At 39.0% G+C, this 19,713-nt stretch overlaps 1 protein-coding gene across 2 annotated transcripts in view; it reads right to left on the reverse strand.

Moving 5' to 3' along the window:
- Positions 1 to 19,713, reverse strand: part of LOC130549471 (protein NLRC5-like) — a 52,011-nt gene that overhangs the window by 16,201 nt on the left and 16,097 nt on the right. Inside the window, exons 11-16 of one of the 2 annotated variants that reach the window (XM_057326681.1) lie at positions 18,944 to 19,117; positions 11,472 to 11,645; positions 11,184 to 11,357; positions 10,622 to 10,795; positions 10,371 to 10,541; positions 9,441 to 9,614 (exon numbers count right to left, since the gene is read on the reverse strand). In XM_057326681.1, coding sequence (XP_057182664.1) covers positions 9,441 to 9,614; positions 10,371 to 10,541; positions 10,622 to 10,795; positions 11,184 to 11,357; positions 11,472 to 11,645; positions 18,944 to 19,117 — 1,041 coding nt within the window. The remainder of the gene's footprint in view (positions 1 to 9,440; positions 9,615 to 10,370; positions 10,542 to 10,621; positions 10,796 to 11,183; positions 11,358 to 11,471; positions 11,646 to 18,943; positions 19,118 to 19,713) is intronic. The other variant, XM_057326680.1, reaches the window with a different exon arrangement.

The following is a 19,713-nucleotide window of genomic DNA, read 5'->3' on the forward strand; positions in this document are numbered from 1 at the left end:
TATTTCCACTCAGATTCAGCTCTTTCACATGTGATGGATTCTCATTTAAAGCTGCTGTGAGAGCAGCACAACCTTCTGCTGTGATACGACAAGAATTCAACCTGAAGAGACACAAAACAGACCTCATCTACGCCTTAATGATAGTTAATTCATAGTTCCTGTCACTCACTCAACATTGTGTCAAGTCAATGTAGTGACAAAAGGACTCATGTTAAGGACCCATTTACTGATACTTTAGAGGTGAGAACTTGTGAGTGGAATTTTCATGCTTCTCTTCCAGACATACGGGTATATAACAATATACCTGCTTAACTAATTTAGTGAAAGGGTAAGTTCATCCAAACGTTCAACATGTTTTAAGACATCCGGGCGTCTTCGGAGCACAAATAAAGATATTTAAGGATATCGGAGAGATTTCCAGGCATTTCCAGGCCTTTCCAGACATAACAGTTATAGTTTTTGTCAAAGTCCAGAAATGTACTAAAGACAACGCGCCATATACTGACAAGACAGAGGAGAATATATCGATTAAAGTTGTTATTTTGGTTTGTTTTCTCGTCTCTTCAAAAAAATTCAATCGAGCCAGTATGAGCGGATGGACCAATTTAACGATTTTCTGAACCTTGACAAAAACATCTTGGTTACGATTATAACCTCTGTTGTGTCGAGACAGAATGGGGTTTGAACTTGAGATCATCTCTGCTTGTAGTTTTAAAAGGCCAATGAACTTGGCAAATGGCATGGCATCACGACTTCCAGTGGAGCGACACTGACTGGCCTGGGCAAGTCACAAGTGAGCAGTACCGCGAATCGTAACCCTCCAATTGTGTAGTAAGGCATCAGTTCGAGTGTGTCAACGACGACAGGCTCTTACCAACAGCCGTACAGGGGGTGGCCTTCCTACTCTAGAGATGAGATAGCCACCCGGCACCGTAGGGAAGACTGAGAAGCGCTACACCCTCGCCTGAGGGGGAATGCTATGGAGACCACATCCTGCCGTAGGGAGTTAATAAGTGGAATACCTACACAGTCTCACCAGTGGCGAGATCTCATGGGAGTAGTAGTGCGGGGTCCCAACCAGGGGTACACAGAAGCGGTGGAGTCCACCGAGGGGAGGTCACAGGTTCACCAACAGGGGAACCAAGAGTGAGGAAACGTCAGACGGGACGACCCAAGCGGGGAGTCACTACGTGTGGAGCACTAGCTCAGCTATAGGGGTTCACCTCGTGAGGGATAACTCTGCCTATACCGGGCTTGGTATACGGGCCGCTCTTCCCGGCTTGTAAATCAAAGAAGTGCTTAGTAGTGATGGATGGGATGCTTGTACATCACCCGGTGGGGGAAGTAGGGAAGCTGAATAGCGCACTGACTCGCCTGATGAACGGGAGAAGGCGCTTCGCAGGCATACGCCCACTGAAGGTGTAAAATTGTTCTGCGTAGCCCAACCCGTAGCTCTGCAATGTCTGCCAGAGAGACGCCATGAGCCGGTGACCACAAGGGGGCTACATCCCGGGTTGAGTGAGCTCTCACTGCAAGTGGGCATGGGAGATCCTGGGACCGGAATGCCAGAGTGATGGCGTCCACGATCCAGTGCGCCAATCTCTGTTGGGGACAGCTCTCCCTTTCTGCTGTCCTCCAGAGCAGACAAAGAGCTGCTCAGAACTTCTGAAGCGCCGCGTGCAGTCCAAGTAGAGGCGCAGGGCGCGTACTGGACACAACATGGCAGGGGTTGGGTCTTCCTCCCCAGGGCAGAGCTCCTGCAAGTTCACCACCTGCTCCCTAAAGGGAGCGGTGGGAACTTTGGGCACGTAGCTGGGCCGGGGTCTCAGAACCACGGGGGAGTCGCCCGGCCCAAACTCTAAGGACTCGTTGGATACAGAGAGTGCATGCAGATCACCTACCCTCTTGGTTCAGGTGAGCGCCACTAGGAGAGCCGTCTTCATTGTGAGATGAGGTAGAGCGGCTTCTCCCAGGGGCTCAACGGGGACCTTCTCAGGCCCTCGAGGATCACGTTGAGGTCCTGAGAGGGTAAGGGGCACGGACGGGGAGGATTCAGCTTCACTCAGGATCTCCTCGTCCTGTTCAAGAGCCAGACGTGGAGGTTCCAGAGGTGGTCTGGCCTAGGGTGCCTAGGGTGCCAGACCGTGCCCTTCCCCTGAGAAAGAAGGTCCCTCATCAGGGGAATCGGCCAGGGGGGAGTCGTCGCCAGATGCGTCAGCTCTGAGAACCAAGTCTGGTTGGGCCAGTGGGGCGCAACTAACAGGACCCGATGCTCCTCTTCCCTGACCTTGCATAGGAGGCTAACTGGGGGGGGAAGGCATACTTCAGCTTGTCCCACGACCAGCTGTGCACTAAGGCATCCGTGCCGAAGGGGGCCTCGGTCAGGGAGTACCAAAGCGGGTAATGGGTGGTGTCCAGGGAGGCGAACAGGTCCACCTGTGCCTGCCCAAACTGCTCCCAAATGAGCTGTATGGTGCGGGGTGGAGTCGGCACTCTACGTGGAGCGTGACCTGTCAAGAGAGCACGTCCTAACCTACACCCTACCCCTTACCCCTACATGTTCCCCTACCCCTCTGTTTAGCATATTCATGTGCAGGGTATCTCGATTCTCTTTTGGTTTGAGGGGTAGGGGGGTAGGGGTATAGCCAAATACAGCCCTTCAAACAAAGATTTTTGGTGACCTCACGAAGGGGTATAACATTTTCCAGCATATACCAACAACAGCGACAACATGGCAGCCCAAGCGAGCATAGCGCAAGTCTTTTTTGACTTTTCTTTTTTTAACTTTCACAAATGTGAACATTGTGAAAAGAAGTGGATGTGCTGGTTGTCAAATAACAGCTCCTTACGTTCCAAGGTGAAAGACTCTCCGTTTCTTTCTGACGAGCCATTTGTTCAGCTAATGCTGACATAGAAGTTTCAATTCTGGTCAATTTAGACTAAATGCCATAAGTCATCTTATCGATTTATTTGTGATCTCTTGATGGATTTCGATGCCCTTCAAAAGAGCTTGCAACGATATTTCATCTTCGGCCATGCTTGTTGCAGTCAGTAGATTGAGGAACGTTGCAAATTCTTCGCATTTTACGTCCTTTTTAACAATTCATATGCTCTGCCATACACAATCGACATGACCCCTTAATTATAATAACAAAGTATAATTAAATAAGTATTGTGCCTAACACCCCTGCCGCATGGACAGCAATTGGTGCTCTGAGCAGCTCCCGTTACCATGTGCTGGTGCATTTGATACCATTGTGTATTGTTACATCCACACTGCCAGAACTCATCACACAGTTCAAGTGCTGCAGAGTTTAGTATAGGGGACCCTAGTGTCACTACATCAACACAACGTCAAGGGAGTGACGGAGAGAGAACGTCTTTGTTTCTATTGTATTCGTCAGCTCAGCAGCACGCATCTGAATGAGTGAAGTGAGCCACTTTCGTTTAAGCAAATTCCACTCACCGAGTCTCATTGGCCTTTTCTAAAAGATGGGGGCTCTTTGGGACAAATCCCTCGTGTACTACATTGACATGTCTCGCTCTCATCAGAGAATGGATGTTACATTAGAAACCACAACATTCTCTATACCCTCTTTAGAGTACTTCATGATGATTTTAATGAGAAAAACACATTGAAAATGTACCGTAATTTCTGTCTATGCTGAACAGAACACCATGTATGAAAACAGTATAGAAATAACTCACGTGAGTGTGTTGAGCTGACAGTGTTTATCCTGCAGTAGATCAGAGATCTGTCTCACTCTTGACTCGTCGAGTTTACGATTACCCAGATTCACTTCTCTCTCAAGTAAAGGATTTTTACCAAGAGATCCAATCAGGTACTCAAAGACTTTCACCGCACAAGGATTTCTCAAAAATCTGCAGAAAACAAAATTGCAAAAGTTAAATGATTTTAAAAATATAGAAAATGTTGTTGAAATAAAACTCCAGCAGCTGGTGCTGATGAAAACCATTTCATTTTAATAGCTTTTGTTTAATCTTAAATTAGTCAACAAACATCAGATTACACCAACAGTGTAATATAATAGTGACACCAATTCTCTGAGAACATTTAGCCTGTTTATGATTTATTTTGTATTACGCTGTGGTCTGTCTGAATAGTCGATTCTGAAGGAGTGCATGAAAACTGTTAAATGCACAGGTAGTTCTAGTCAGTTTTAATCTCCATTCTAAATGAATGCTCTACCTACCGTAAAACATGAGTAACGTAATAAACTACATTTATTAAACTTATTAAAGAATCGCTACACTATGTTCTTCAGAAATTATGGGGTAACATCTTTGTTTTTGACGTTCTGGAATCTCACAGCTTCATGTAGAGAGACGCGCAGAGTGCAGGTTACTCTCTCTCCCTCTCTTTCTCTATCTTTCTCTTTCTCTTTCTCTTTCTCTCTCTCTCTCTCTCCCTCTTTCTCTCGCTCTCTCTCTCTCTCTTTCTCTTTCTCTCTCTCTCTCTCTATCTATCTTTCTCTCTCTCTCCCTCTCTCTCTCTCTCTTTCTCTCTCTTTCTCTTTCTCTCTCTCTCTCTCTCCCTCTTTCTCTTTCTCTCTCTCTCTCTCTCTCTCTCTCTCTCTCTTTCTCTCTCTCTGTTTCTCTCTCTCTCTCTGTCTCTCTCTCTCTCTCTCTCTTTCTCTCTCTCTGTGTGCTCTCTCTCCTCTGTCTCTCTCTCCTCTCTCTCTTTCTCTCTCTCTGTGTGTCTCTCTCTCTCTCTGTCTCTCTCTCTCTCTCTCTCTCTCCCTCTGTTGTCTCTCTCTCTCTCTGTCTCTCTCTCTCTCTCTCTCTTTCTCGTCTCTCTGTGTGTCTCTCTCTCTCTCTCGTCTCTCTCTCCTCTCCCTCTCTCTCTCTGTTCCCTCTCTCTCTGTCTCTCTCTCTCTCTCTCTCTTCTCTCTCTTCGTGGTCTCTCTTCCCTTCTCTCTTCTCTCTCCTCCTGTGTCTCTCTCTCTCTCTCTCTCTCTCTCTCTCTCTCTTTCTCTCTTGTGTGTGAATTTAAAGCGGACAGACAGAGCGTTGATCTAGATTCTACTCAGCCGTACTGATGAAAACAATCTCATTTCATCATTTAATCCGTCTGATCAAAATTGCACTGCAAACATCAATAACAGCTTTAACTTATTTTTAATTTGTTCAAATGACATGCGCATAAGCCTTTGCTGAATCACCTAGTCTTTATTTAAGTTCACGGACAGCTCACTCACAGTGTTCAGTGCACAGTTTGTATCCTCCAGTAAATCATGGATGAGTTTGACTCCTGATGGTCCAGGATCATTTCCAGTGAGATCCAGTGAGATCAGATGTGAAGGGTTTGATCTCACAGCTTCAGACAGAGCAACATAACCTCCTTCTGTTATACTGCACTCAGACAGACTAGAAAACAGACGTTTGAAATATTAAATCACATCTAATGTTACTGATACATTTGTATAAACTGGTTTAATTGTTAAAAACAGTGCATTGTTGTAAAAAGTGCATTGTTTCTTTTCAGGTTATTAGAGAAAAACAATATTCATTACTACTGTGACAGACTCAACAACAACAACAAAAACTTGGTGTATTTTCCTATTACTAAAGATCTAAAGCATCTACTTCTCTTAATGTAGTTACCGGAGTTTCTTCAGTTTGCAGTTGGTATGTTCTAGTCCTTTCTGTAGTTTCTTCACTCCTGAATCCTGAAGATTATTGTTGCTCATGTCGAGCTCTGTCACACTGGAGTTTGAGCTTAAAACTGAAGCTAAAGATGAACAACTTTCTTCTGTTAGACCACAATCCCTCAGTCTGAAACATTTCACAAGAAAAACATAATTTACAATCACACACACAACTAAACGTCAACACTGCTGTTCTGTGTAGGCTATACTGAGTCATTGTTATAACTGACTTCACAAACAGACAAATAATGATAAAACCAGGGATGCACGATTATAGCAAAAATATTCAAATAATAACTCAATGATTCCCCTTAAATTATAATTGACATTATTATATAATAATATACATACTTGTTTCAAATCAAATTTTTACACTTTAAACTTTTAGGGGTAGTTTCCTGGACAGGGATTATCTTAAACCAGGACTAGGCCTTAGTTAAATTAGGATATGCAAGTTGTTTTTAAAAACATACTTTACAAAAAAACATTAGTGGTGTGAATCTTGAGACAAAACAATCGCACTGATATATTTAAAGATGTGTCATTGTAAGTTGTTTTCGATCAAGACAACATTTAAGTTAGTCTGGGACTATAGGCTTAAACCCTGTCTGGGAAATTGCCCCTTAAAGTCGGGGTAAAGCAATGTTAAGAATTGATTCAAAGCACATATACTATTGAGTTTGTAAAATACAGCATTTCTGGAATCTAAAGAGAGCATCCGCATGATTTACACTGCAAAAAAATCATTTCTTATCAAGCATTTTGTCTTGTTTTCTAGTAAAAATATTACAAAATTCTTAAATCAAGATACGTTTACTTTAACAAGAAAAAGACCCAAGATATTTAGTCTTGTTTAATGAAACAAAATATGAGAATTAAGTAAATTTATGTTTAAAACAAGCAAAAATTCTAACAATGGGGTAAGTAAAATAATCTTAGTCTTAATCTTAAATCTAGTTTTACCTTTTTCTTGGGTACCTAATTCAAATGTATTTTTATATAATAAATATAATATATATATATATTTCTCTTCAAAATGTTTTTTCTTCAAACATTTTTCTTTTCAATTCAAAATTTTCCCTCTTTCATTTATTTCTCTTCAAGAGGCCACACAAAAGAATAGACATCTTGCAGAGTTGGACAGCCGGTTGATCACTGAGATATAGACCGACAAGTTAAAGGTACAAAAATAATAAGGCTGTTACACATGACAACAAATGCCATATTAAACACAAGTAACCTAAACAAAATAATGCTATATTAAACATATTAGCAGAGNATACAATCTAAAATATGTTGTAGAAGAGAAGTTTAATTAAACCTGGCAGGTGGTGCTGATGAAAAAATTCACTTCAATGCAACAACAGATTGTGTAATTATAATAGTAAACACTATCTATAAATACTGTATTTAGCTGCATATGATTGTTTTTGTTTATTTTAGTACACACTCACCTCACAGTTTCAGGCACAGTTTGTATCCTAGTAAATCATGAGATGAGTTTGACTCCTGATGGTCCAGGATCATTTCCAGTGAGATCCAGTGAGATCAGATGTGAAGGGTTTGATCTCACAGCTTCAGACAGAGCAACATAACCTCTTCTGTTATACTGCACTCAGACAGACTAGAAAACAGACGTTTGAAATATTAAATCACATCTATATATACATTTGTAATAATGTTTAATATGATTATTAAAGTCGTTCATTATTTGTAAAAGTCAAACTTGTTTCTTTCATTTTCAACAGAAAAGGGATTCCAGTTTCATAGTTCTAAACTCATCTACTTCTCTAATGTAGTTACCGGAGTTTCTTCAGTTTGCAGTTGGTATGTTCTAGTCCTTTCTGTAGTTTCTTCACTCCTGAATCCTGAAGATATTGTTGCTCATGTCGAGCTCTGTCACACTGGAGTTTGAGCTTAAAACTGAAGCTAAAGATGAACAACTTTCTTCTGTTAGACCACAATCCCCAGTCTGAAACATTTCAAAGAAACATACTGTCAACAATTGTTTACCTGATTTTACAAACACGTTTCAGTAAAAGATGAATAATAAAACCAGCTGCAACTACAATAAAAATAAACCCACTAATCTTTTTTTGTCTTTTAACTTCTGTTACGTGGACAGGACAGTATAGAGAGACAGGGAATTGTGAGAAGAGAGAAAAGTGAACAGGAGCCAGGAAAGAACCATGTGTCAGGACTTGAACTCAGGTCGCCCGAAGCGTTACTGTGCCACTGGACCACTGGCGCCAACAAACCCAGTAATCGTAATAAATCCCAGTAATCAAACACACAGAATTATCATACAGTTAAATTCATAATCGATGGTCTAAAGTCCGTTTAGGGAACTAGTTACACTGCGTCTCAGTCTGGCATATCAGTCATATCATACCACCACATCTATCACTAGAGAACCAGCCGGCTACAGTAACCAAGAAAATTATTAATATTATTTACAAAATTCATCTTTTAACTGAATTTAATAATCTGTTAAGATTCCACAATACCTAAACACTATTCGAATGGTTGTTACCGTTACAATTATAATCTCCAAAATTTAACAATCCGCTCCAGCGTCAAACGTACCGCCGATTCATCAAATTATGTGCAATCTACTTTACTTGATATAAACATCGCTAAACATCGGATTTGCGCAACTTATATCAATCATCGTTATTATCATTCTTCTCCATCAGCTATATATACCACTCACGTGGACACATTTCAATTAAAATTATTTATAAATTCTATTAAGATCAGTCTACTCTTAGGATTCCTCTCAATATATGTAATAATCAAATAGAAAACGTAAGGTATATGGCCTTACCATACCTACATTAGCAAACATGACACAAAGGCAATTACCATAAAGAATAAATTTGACATATAACTCTTCACTGGCTAGTTTACTTTCACAAGAGACGGTTATACAAACTGGAAACGCCTCCGACAGGCCTGTAACAAACACGAGTCTAGTAAACCGCACGTAGTTCTTCTGACTTTTGATGCACACATGTACAGTGGGACCGTGTTAAGTCAACTGCACGGTGATGCCGTTTCATTTGTAGAGCGAAGTTTAGTGAAATGCATTTGACGCCACAACGGGACAAAACACCGGTACATCAATTTTTCTAAAACATTACTTCCAGCTTGCTTGAAAGGGTGATACGAATTATTCCGGCCCACCCACAATTTTACAGGCCCACCTATCATCTACTTTCTGTATCCGCCTCTGGCGAAGACTAATATTTCTAAAAATGTTGACAAAAAATCAGAATTAAATAACAATTCCGACCAACAATTAGTTCTGACCTGAACTGTACTTTTGTTTCCTTTCGAGGTTGCATCAGCTACTGCATGTATATGTACACTTACATCCTTGTTTTCAAGAGACAATAAATAAAGAGCAAATCCTCACGTGAGTGTGTTGAGCTGACAGTGTTTATCCTGCAGTAGATCAGAGATCTGTCTCACTCTTGATCTCGTAGTTTAGATTCCTCAGATTCACTTCTCTCTCAAGTAAAGGATTTTACCAAGAATCCAATCAGATACTCAAAGCTTCCACGCAGAAGAACTTTTCAAAACCTGAGAAAACAAAATTGCAAAAGTTAAATGTAATAAATTACAAAAATATAGAAAAATTATGGAAAATTCACTGACATCTTTAATCTTGAATTCCTTTTCACTTGAATTCAACAACAAATGTGTATTATAATACTAAACAATATCACTAACTGCATGATTTATTTTGTATTATTTAACACAGCTCACCTCACAGTGTTCAGTGCACAGTTTGTATCCTCCAGTAAATCATGGATGAGTTGGACTCCTGATGGTCCAGGATCATTTCCAGTGAGATCCAGTGAGATCAGATGTGAAGGGTTTGATCTCACAGCTTCAGACAGACATCTGTAACCTCCTTCTGTTATACTGCACTCAGATAGGCTATAAAACAAAGTTTTGTTATTTATACAATTTATTCATAAACATTTACTTATTTGTAATGAGAGTGCAGCTGTGACGCGTCAGAGGAGATCTGGCCCTCCCGGCTGAGACTGGTTTCTCATGAGGTTTTTTCTCCATTTATTTCTCATTGGAGTTTGGGTTCCTCGCCACAGGGCCGTGTTGGCGTGCTCACCGGGAGAGCGCTGATATTAGATTATTAGATTAGTTTAAAGGTTCGGTAAATTCTCTTAACATCGCTTGTTCTACAAACACCATGCACTGTACTGTGTTTTACCTTTTCTGTGTTTTTCTGTTTTTATTTTTATTTGCTCCTGTAAAGCTGCCTTGGAACATTGTGAAAAGCTCAATATAAATAAAATTGAATTGAATTTCTTGTATTGAATGATTGACCACTTATTGGACCTAATTCATCAACAACTGTACACAAGCGTTGTCTTGTGAGTCACTAATGACGTTTTCTTTGGATTTTACTTGGTTCTGAATCTCATCCTACATTTAGAGCATTCTACATTCAAATTTTCATTGTGTTTAAAAAATGATATCAGTGTGAAAACACACAAACACATGAACACACAAATTTAGTGAATGAGATGATGGATAATCTACAGCAAACTTACATTGGCAATATTTTATTTGTACATTACCACTGCAGGTGAACAGATGTCACAGTGTTTAATATTGTCATGATTGTTGTGTTCTGTCGAATGTGTATGATGATGTGATAGATGAGCTCACTTGAGTATGTGGAGTTGACACTGAGGATTCTTCAGTTTGTCACAGATGTGTTTGAGTCCTGAATCCAGCAGACGACTGTTGTTCAGATTCATCTCTCTCACCAGGGTTTTACAGGACAGAACAGCAGCTACAGCTGAACACTGTTTCTCTGTCAGCTCACAGTTATTCAATCTAAACACATCATCATCATCATCAGATCTTTATAACACACACATGTATGAAGGTTATTATACTGTACATATGAAACTCACCTGATTTTCTCCACTTTACTATGAGAGTCCATCAATAGAGCCGAGAGTTTCTCTCCGTCCAGATCTCTCAGTTTATTGTCACTCAGATTCAGTTCTTTCAGCAGTAATGGATTCTCACCCAGAACTTCAGTCAGAGAAACACAAGCTGCTTCTGCATCACGACTCTTCAAGAATCTACACACAGAAGATCAGTTCACATCAAATGTTATCATTATGTCTCTTGGAGTTCACATCATTCTTTACAGTTCCAGTGCAGTTTTTGACTGCTTCACTGCAGTAAATATGATAAAGATTATTTTCTATATTAGCAGATCAATTCTGTTTGAGTTCTGCGTCTCATAGTCAGTGTGTTATAAACATTATATTTAGGGATATGTGCAGTAAATAAGGGTTGTGCAACATTCCAAAATTGTTTGCCAAATGTCAAATTTAATGTAAGTTCCATTTGAATTCCATGTCATAAATGTCAGTTCCACACTCACCTGTTTGTCTGATCTGTCTAGTTTAATACACTGAACTTCACATGTGTGACTAATGTTTAATATTTAAAAGCTGTACTCACCTCACAGTGTTCAGAGCACAGTTTGTATCTTGTATTAACTGATGGATGAGTTTGACTCCTGATGGTCCAGGATCATTTCCAGAGAGATCCAGTGAGATCAGATGTGAAGGGTTTGATCTCACAGCTTCAGACAAACATCTGTAACCTTCTTCTGTTATACTGCACTCAGACAGACTATGAAAAAATGTTTTAAATTTACTTCGTTTTTCTATTTGATAAAATCTCACCAGTGCAGAATCCTTCACATACATGCATTAAGAATAAATGAACAAGAATGAAGACACGTACTTGAGTTTCTTCAGTGTACACAGTGAATTCTTCATCAGATGAGAGATGTTCTTGATTCCTGAGTCTCCCAGTGTATTTCCACTCAGATTCAGCTCTTTCACATGTGATGGATTCTCATTTAAAGCTGCTGTGAGAGCAGCACAACCTTCTGCTGTGATACGACAAGAATTCAACCTGAAGAGACACAAAACAGACCTCATCTACATGAGCAGAACAACAAACCTTACTTCATGCAAGACTTTAAAAAACCAGATGCTGAAAGGTAATTAACACAATGTCATAAATTTGGGCATAACAGTGCATGTGTATAGACATTTATTGGTAATCAGAATGTCTCAAACTCGATCGCTGTTGATCCTTAGATCAGTAGCCTAGCTAAAGGCATCTCCAAGAGTCAGATCACTCAGACAGCTTCCACACAGAAGAGATTTTAAGAACCTAAACATAACATGAAATTACATAAACGCTATTGTACTAGTGTAAGTTAGTGTATGTGAACCTTTGCAGATTGTGACCCTGCTTAAATTACTCTTAACTTCAAAAAGGACTAACTATCATGAAACCACCAATGCACTTTTTATGTCATTCGATAGCTTTATGCGAGGAATAAACCAATATAGCATAATTAAGAAACTCTGACCTCCGCTGGTGCTGTCTGTCAATCTCCAGTCAGCATCCTAAGCATCGCGTTAACTTTAAAATCTTGCTTATTACCTATAAAGCCTACAGGTTTAGCTCCTCAGTACTTGAATGAACTCTTTTGTATTACAGTCCTTCAGTGCATTACGCTCTCAGGCGTCCTGTCAGTTGGTAATACCTAGAATTTCAAAATCAAGTGCAGGTGGTAGATCCTTTTCCTATCTAGCGCCTAAACTTTGGAATAGTCTTCCCTGCACTGTCCGGGAGGCAGACACACTCTGTCAGTTTAAATCTAGACTAAAGACGCATCTTTTTAATCTTGCATACACTACTCTTCCATAATATAAATCTTCTGAGGGTTTAGGCTGCATTAGTTAGATCAACCGGAACCAAAAACACAACTGATGTACTTGTTGCATCAAAGAGTACAGAACAGTACTCTACTCTCAGCCAGTCTTGTCTCATTGTTCCAAGGTTACCACAGCGAGCAGGATGCAGTTCATGGCCTGACCTGATGGTAGAGCGGAGAATGGGAAGTGGGGACCTGACAAGAGCTGAGATGATAGAGCTGGATAAAGAAGGACGCGGTCTCTTGACATGTCTTCACCACAAAATTTCAAATGCTATTAGATTATTAATGATAATCTTAAACTATAATTTATTTTATTATTAAGTTTATTTATTTTATTTAGCCTTGTTGTGCAAGTCTCTGGAGCTTGTGCAGAGGCAGCAGCTTTTGCCAGAGGGGAACTGGAATCCCCTGGTTGGGCCTGGGTTCTCCTGAGTTTTTTTTCTCGATTAGAGTTTTGGGTTCATCTGGCCTGACCGGGGGGGCTGCTTTAGAATTTTAAAGTTTTACTTAATTAATATTGCATATAGGAATTTATTATCTGTTATATTTGACCTGTGCTTCTCTCTCCTTTATCCTAAATGTGTGCTCTCACTGAGCGTGTGTGCTTGTGTGTGTGTGTGTGTGTGTGTGTGTGTGTGTGTGTGTGTGTGTGTGTGTGTGTGTGTGTGTGTGTGTGTGTGTGTGTGTGTGTGTGCGTGTGTGTCAGTGTGTGTGTGTGTGTGTGTGTGTGTGTGTGTGTGTGTGTGCGTGTGTGTGTGTGTGTGTGTTGTGTGTGTCTGTGTGTGTGTGTGTGTGTGTGTGTGTGCGTGTGTGCGTGTCTGTGTGTGTGTGTGTGTCTGTGTGTGTGCATACTTGTCTGTGTACATGTGTGTGAGTGTGTGTATGGAATATTTTGTATGTGGGTATGTCTGTCTTCTGTGTTTTCAACCTTTTCTTGTTTTTACAGGTACAACTTTAATTGTTTTGCTTATAGTCAATATGTCTCATGTACAGCTGCTTTGTAACAATGAAAATTGTAAAAAGCGCCATATAAATAAAGTTGAGTTGAGCATGTGTGTGTACGGTGACGGTCAGGACGCTACTCTTTCCAAGATGTTCCAATGTTTTCATTATTCTTCATAATGACAAGATGATAGTCTATGGTTTTGTTTAAAATGTATTTTGCTAGAGACTGAGTTACTCGCTGAATGTAGCTTAGCTTATTAGAAGCGGTCTGAATATGTTGCGTCTTCATATGAAATAACTCTTTTTAAACCTCTGATTTAACTGTATACTGTCGGATTGATGCAACGCACTATGTGTTAAACGTAACATATCATCTCTTCGCATTGTATTCTAACTATTATTTACTTTGGGGAGCAAAATGATCCCCGGGACTTCAGAAGGAGTAGGTGCTTTAAGCGCATCATTGTGCGTCCGGGATGCACATAACTGTAAATAACGAAGCGAATGCATTAAGCGCATCATTCTGAGTTCCGGGTGTGCGGGCTCGCTTTAACGCCACTCTGCATTAGAGTCTTTTATACGGTGATAGTTTTGTACAATAAACAGAGACAGATACTAGTATTTTACTTTTACTCAATTACATGATGAGACTGAAAATAGAGTCGGATATTACTTGCAGGAAAAAAATATAGAGCATATATCATGCTCTAGTATTTCATATACACATTTTTATTTGTTTTTTTTTACATTTACATTTTTGCCCAGTTTCACAGACAAGGATTAAGACCAATCCCAGACTAAAATGAAAGTTTGAGTTGTCTTAACTGAAATTAACGTGCACTGACATACCTTAAAATATACCATTGCCATTGCTTTGTTTCAAGATGCACACCAGTAATGGTTTTTACTGAGGCATTTTTATAAAAGCGACTTAAATATCCTAATTCCACTAAGGCATAGTCCTGGCTTAAGATAAACCTTGTCTGTGAAACTGGGCCTTAGTCATTTAGCAGAGGCTTTTATCCAAAGCGACCTACAGATGAGGGAAACAATGGAAGCAATTGGAACAAAAAGCATAAGTGCAATAAAAGAAAACTGGTCTCATATAGCTACCACAGTATACAGAGCTAAGTTTATCTTATTTTTTCACCTTTAATACAGTACTCAAGTACATAAAAAAATCAGTCTTTTTTTACATTTAAAATTAAAAGTACTTAATTAAAAGAAGATAGTGATGTTAATGTAAACACGGATTAAAATGTTAAAACAACAATATTTATTTATAAGATGTAGTGGAGTAAAAAGTATGATATTGTGGAGTGCAATAAATGAGGAGACAAGAGACGAAGATGCGTCGGATCCGCTTACTCTCCACTTTAATATATCTCACACCGAACAGCGAGTGAAGTCAAAACACAGCACACACATCTCAAACCCGAACACCCAACCAACTCCTCCCTCCCTTAAAGGTATAGTACCTTGGTGAATGTCTCAGTATTACTTGTGGTTCGCCACAATATGTTTTATAATGTAAGAAAATACTAGAACTTATTGTTTATTTGCAAAGTTTGCCAAAGGATTAATAAGGTAATCAAAAAAATCTTTATTAGATTAATAAAAAATAATAATCTTTAGATTAGTCAACTAATCGAAAAAATAATCGTTAGATTAATCGACAATTAAAACAATCGTTTTAATTGCAATCGCCCTATTACACATATGCAATGAATTATGTCTGATTATAAAACCAACACAGACTAACGTACACAATACCAGTTTAAAAAGCGACACCTCATGAGAGCGCTCTCAGCAAAAACACCCTACACTAGCACACAGTAAACAGAGATTCACCAGCGAATAAACTGTGATTATAATAAATATTAATATTAAACTGGTAACGTTACAGTGAACTAAACGTATGGAACGGACTGTAGCAAATTTACCATTTATCTGATAAAACGTCACTGTTATGCAGAATAACAGCAAATATGCACAATATGTTAAATTTAAGACTGACCACAGTCAAAATCACTCGTCTCAAATTAAGCTCACATCAGTAACCAGAATGAATTGAGGCACGGTGGCCTAATAAATCATAAATAACTTACAATTTGATGATCAAATTACTTCATAACAAAGTCTTCCTCCTGTTGTTTTGAACAACGTTTATCAGCTTTTCTCTTTTTTTCCGAGACTTGATCAAGTTTATCCACAGGCTGTAAGTGTTTTGCGTTTTGAATGACGTTTTTCCACATTTCCGCATTTCTTCTTCTTCTTCTTTTTTTTAAGTTTGGCGGTTGGCGAACCAGCTTCGGGTGCTTCTTCCGCTTTACGAGATTGCTAGTGAACAACGGCTGAATCCGAAATCGCATACTCAATGAGTAGGTACTTAATTTCAGAAAGTACGTACTCAACGGGGCTAAATGGGTGTCTTATGAGTGCGATCGGCGGTTGTCCACCATATTGACATGATCATGTGACATAATTGCAACATATGTTTGAGGTGCATATCCACCACCTACTGTACTGGAGTGTGGGCCAGAGATGAGCCATGTGATGTAATGACAAGCACAACAACTTAAAGGCGGGGTGTCTGATTTCTCTTAACCGTTGTTGATGTTCAAATCACCAAAACACAACACACCCCTACCCCATCTTACTGCTTCGTCAGCGCTCGGCTCACTAATGTCTGTCCTTTTCACTGTACACCTTACTGCTGATTGGCTACAAGGTTGTTTTGGTACTCGCCCGACTTTGTCTAAACAAGCGTAATTCGGAAATCGGACACCCCGCCTTTAAGTTATGAGAGACAGGTTGCATTAATAACCTTACCTATGGGTTTTGTACAAATAAACAACACATGAACAAAGCTTTCAATTTTCTTCAAGTACAGCACATTCAGAGTTTTTATTTTCATGTATTTTCATTTTACCTTGTAGGGCTATATGCTTTTGATAAAAGTAAACAATTATAAGAATACACAGCTTTGTGATTTTGCGATGCTTTTCTCAGTTTAATTTCGGCAATAACCGGCCCATCCACACTTCCCATTGTGAAGAATGATTATGCCAATGGAATTTTCTTTTTGTAACAGAAAAATGCTTGACTGTAAACTGCTGCTAATTATTCTTTTGTCTGTATTCTGCCTATTGGTTGATGTCTCTCACGTAGATACAGTTGCTCTAATATGCATTCTATTGTAGTATTAAAAACAACCTGAAAAATCTCTTCTGTGGTTTTTTTATGTGCCAAGTATGTTTTAACATGGAGTTATCCAATGTTATCCGACCACGCTCTCGTTTACTTTCACTTTCTCCTCATCTGTTCTTTTCTTTCCTTGTCCATAAAAACTACACCATTTTTACACGTCTCTTCATTTTTCTGTTTGGATAAATAAGTAATTTAATTTTAGTAATTAATTGGTTTAGGGCTTATTTGTGTTTTGTAATTATTTGTTTATGAAAGGTGATTAGAAAGTTGAATTGCACCAAAGTGTATCCGTTAAAACCACCTGATTAAAATGGTCTTGTGAATAATTATCATGTATTTTGTTATATCTGCAAGTAAAAAAAAACATTTAAGCAATATATAATATTGAAAAGGGCAAATATACATATAAAACACAAAGGTAAATAAACTGCTGAAAATAAGCTCAATATTAATGCTTCGTATTTAAATTCTATGAATTAAAACTATGTAAAATATAAAACACGGTCAATTTAAGAACAAAGCAAGGTCAATGTTATTGTTACATTAGCTTTACAATAATTAACAACATGTTTAATTGTACATGAAAGTCGGCTGAGACTGTTTTGCGGGCTGTGCGTGGTATTCTGTCCCGTGGGCTCATGGGATATAGAGGAATCTCAAGTGTCCGTCGCGGAGTACTTATAAATCTGGGCGTAACCAGTTAGCCATCCGGGAATATCTCGCCTACTCTTTTATGAATACTGACAATTCAGACATACTACTCTGTTCAAGTACTGTTTATTCGGATGCAACATTAGTATACGCACGTCCAAATCTCGCGAGAAATAGTCCACCACCCGTGTATCTCACCTACTGTTTTGTGAATACAGACGATTCGGAAGTACTATTCGTTCGCCTACTGCTTTTTACCTACTATATAGTAAGGAAGTATGCCATTTCGGATTCAGCCAACCCCCCAGATGGCGAAAAGTTAGCAAAAAACAGAGCGCGCCCGTTTAGAAAGATGATATGATTGGTCAGTTTTACTGTCACTCAAAATGAATATCTCCCATTGATTTACTGTACTGTATAATTTACAGAAGAATTAGTGTAAATTACAGTAAAAGTTACAGAATTTCTGTCTGTAAGGATTTTTTTGGCCGCCCTAACGAAATCACTGGGTCTTACCTGGCCACCTTTAAAAAAGTTGTCAGGGGGTTCATTTAAAGCATTTGAGTGACCTTCAGACACGATTCTGACTCTGTTGCTGGCTTTAACAAGGCTTTAGAATCGCCTGCATGTTTGGATTTTGCTCCTGGCTTTATTAGAGTCATTTTGCTTGCTACACCGGATAATATTCTGAAGGTGCTTTCTATATGAAGGTAAATCAGTGGCAAAACTTGAGAGCATGTAGATTTTAAATTGAGAACTTGTAAAGTAAGGATTTGTACTTGTACACTAAAATGTGCACGCTCAGCCCCAATGTGAAAACTGGTCAAATAAAAATCTGATTTTGACAAAAATTTGAAGTTGACAAATAGTCACAAATGTGTAAATCGGCATTCACAAAAATACATTGACAAATACATTGCACATACAGGTACACACTTATTCTTAAATTCAGATTTGAAGCGCAACCTCAAATATTCATCTACAACCTCTAAAATACTACTACTTTTGTGATAAACCTGTTGCAAAACAACTTGTGCACTTGAAGTTTAGAGGAGAGAAAGACTGGCGTTTGATGACGTCATGCAGCTGAGCCACACCGCCCCCTAATGGCCAGAAAAATCACAATGAAAAGACCTGACAATCCGAGGATATGTTTTTAAATAATATATATAGTTTTAAACTAAAGCGAAACTCTCATACCTATGTATACTGTCATATATATAATTCCGTGATGTATACTATCATCTCTTTCTTTTATGCATACTATATATCATTCTGTTATATACACAATCATGCCAGTTCACACATTTGTTACTGTTCGTCTGCATCTTCGAATTAAGAACACGGATTTGTGAATTTTGCCCACGAGTGAGAATCTCAACATTCACCTTCAGTTTTTTATTTGACAAGTTTTCACATTGGGGCTGTGAGTGCACATTTTAGTGTACTTACTTTACAAGTTCTTATTTACCTTCATTTTGAACTTGCCTAGGTGTGATTCCACATGTTCAGATTTGGGCGTGTCAGAATTCCCATAGTGTCAACGCCATGACACAGCATCTTGTTACCTAATTTAGTTAACTGTAACCTGAGATGTTTTGAGGGATAAAATGACCGTCTACAGAGGGACTTTGAATTGAACACTAAGCATAAAAACCACATAGAAATAACTCACGTGAGTGTGTTGAGCTGACAGTGTTTATCCTGCAGTAGATCAGAGATCTGTCTCACTCTTGACTCGTATAGTACACGATTACTCAGATTCAGTTCACTCTGGAGTAAAGGATTTTTACCAAGAACTCCCGTCAGATACTTCAAGGCTTCCATTGCAGAAGAACTCTTCAATAACCTGCAGAAAAAAATTATTCAATTATTGCTTCATTGTTTCCTAATTCTTCTTAGTCGCTTAGATAAAAGTGTCTACTAAAAGTCTAAATGAAAATTAAACTAAACTGGTGTAATTAAGAACAGAAATTTTGTCCAACAGCTGGTGTTGAAGAAAATAATTGTATTCTACTTGTTTTTTTGTATTTACTTTGATGCAACAACAGATAATTGTAATCCAAAAGATACATCTCTGAGTAAATGGCCAGAATGCAAGTTATTTTAAGATTATTTCAACACACTCACCTCACAGTGTTCAGAGCACAGTTTGTATCTTGTATTAACTGATGGATGAGTTTGACTCCTGATGGTCCAGGATCATTTCCAGTGAGATCCAGTGAGATCAGATGTGAAGGGTTTGATCTCACAGCTTCAGACAGACATCTGTAACCTCCTTCTGTTATACTGCACTCAGACAGACTACGACAGAAATGATCACGGGTGAACATTATAAATGAACCAATGAAGAAGTTTTAATAGTTTTAATACGTTTGACATCATCTCACCTGAGTGTGTGTAGTTTACAGTTATTCTTCAGTCCATCGGAGAGATGCTTTACTC

Source organism: Triplophysa rosa, unplaced genomic scaffold (genome assembly GCF_024868665.1).
Source record: "Triplophysa rosa unplaced genomic scaffold, Trosa_1v2 scaffold121_ERROPOS432379, whole genome shotgun sequence".
Lineage (NCBI taxonomy): Eukaryota > Metazoa > Chordata > Actinopteri > Cypriniformes > Nemacheilidae > Triplophysa > Triplophysa rosa.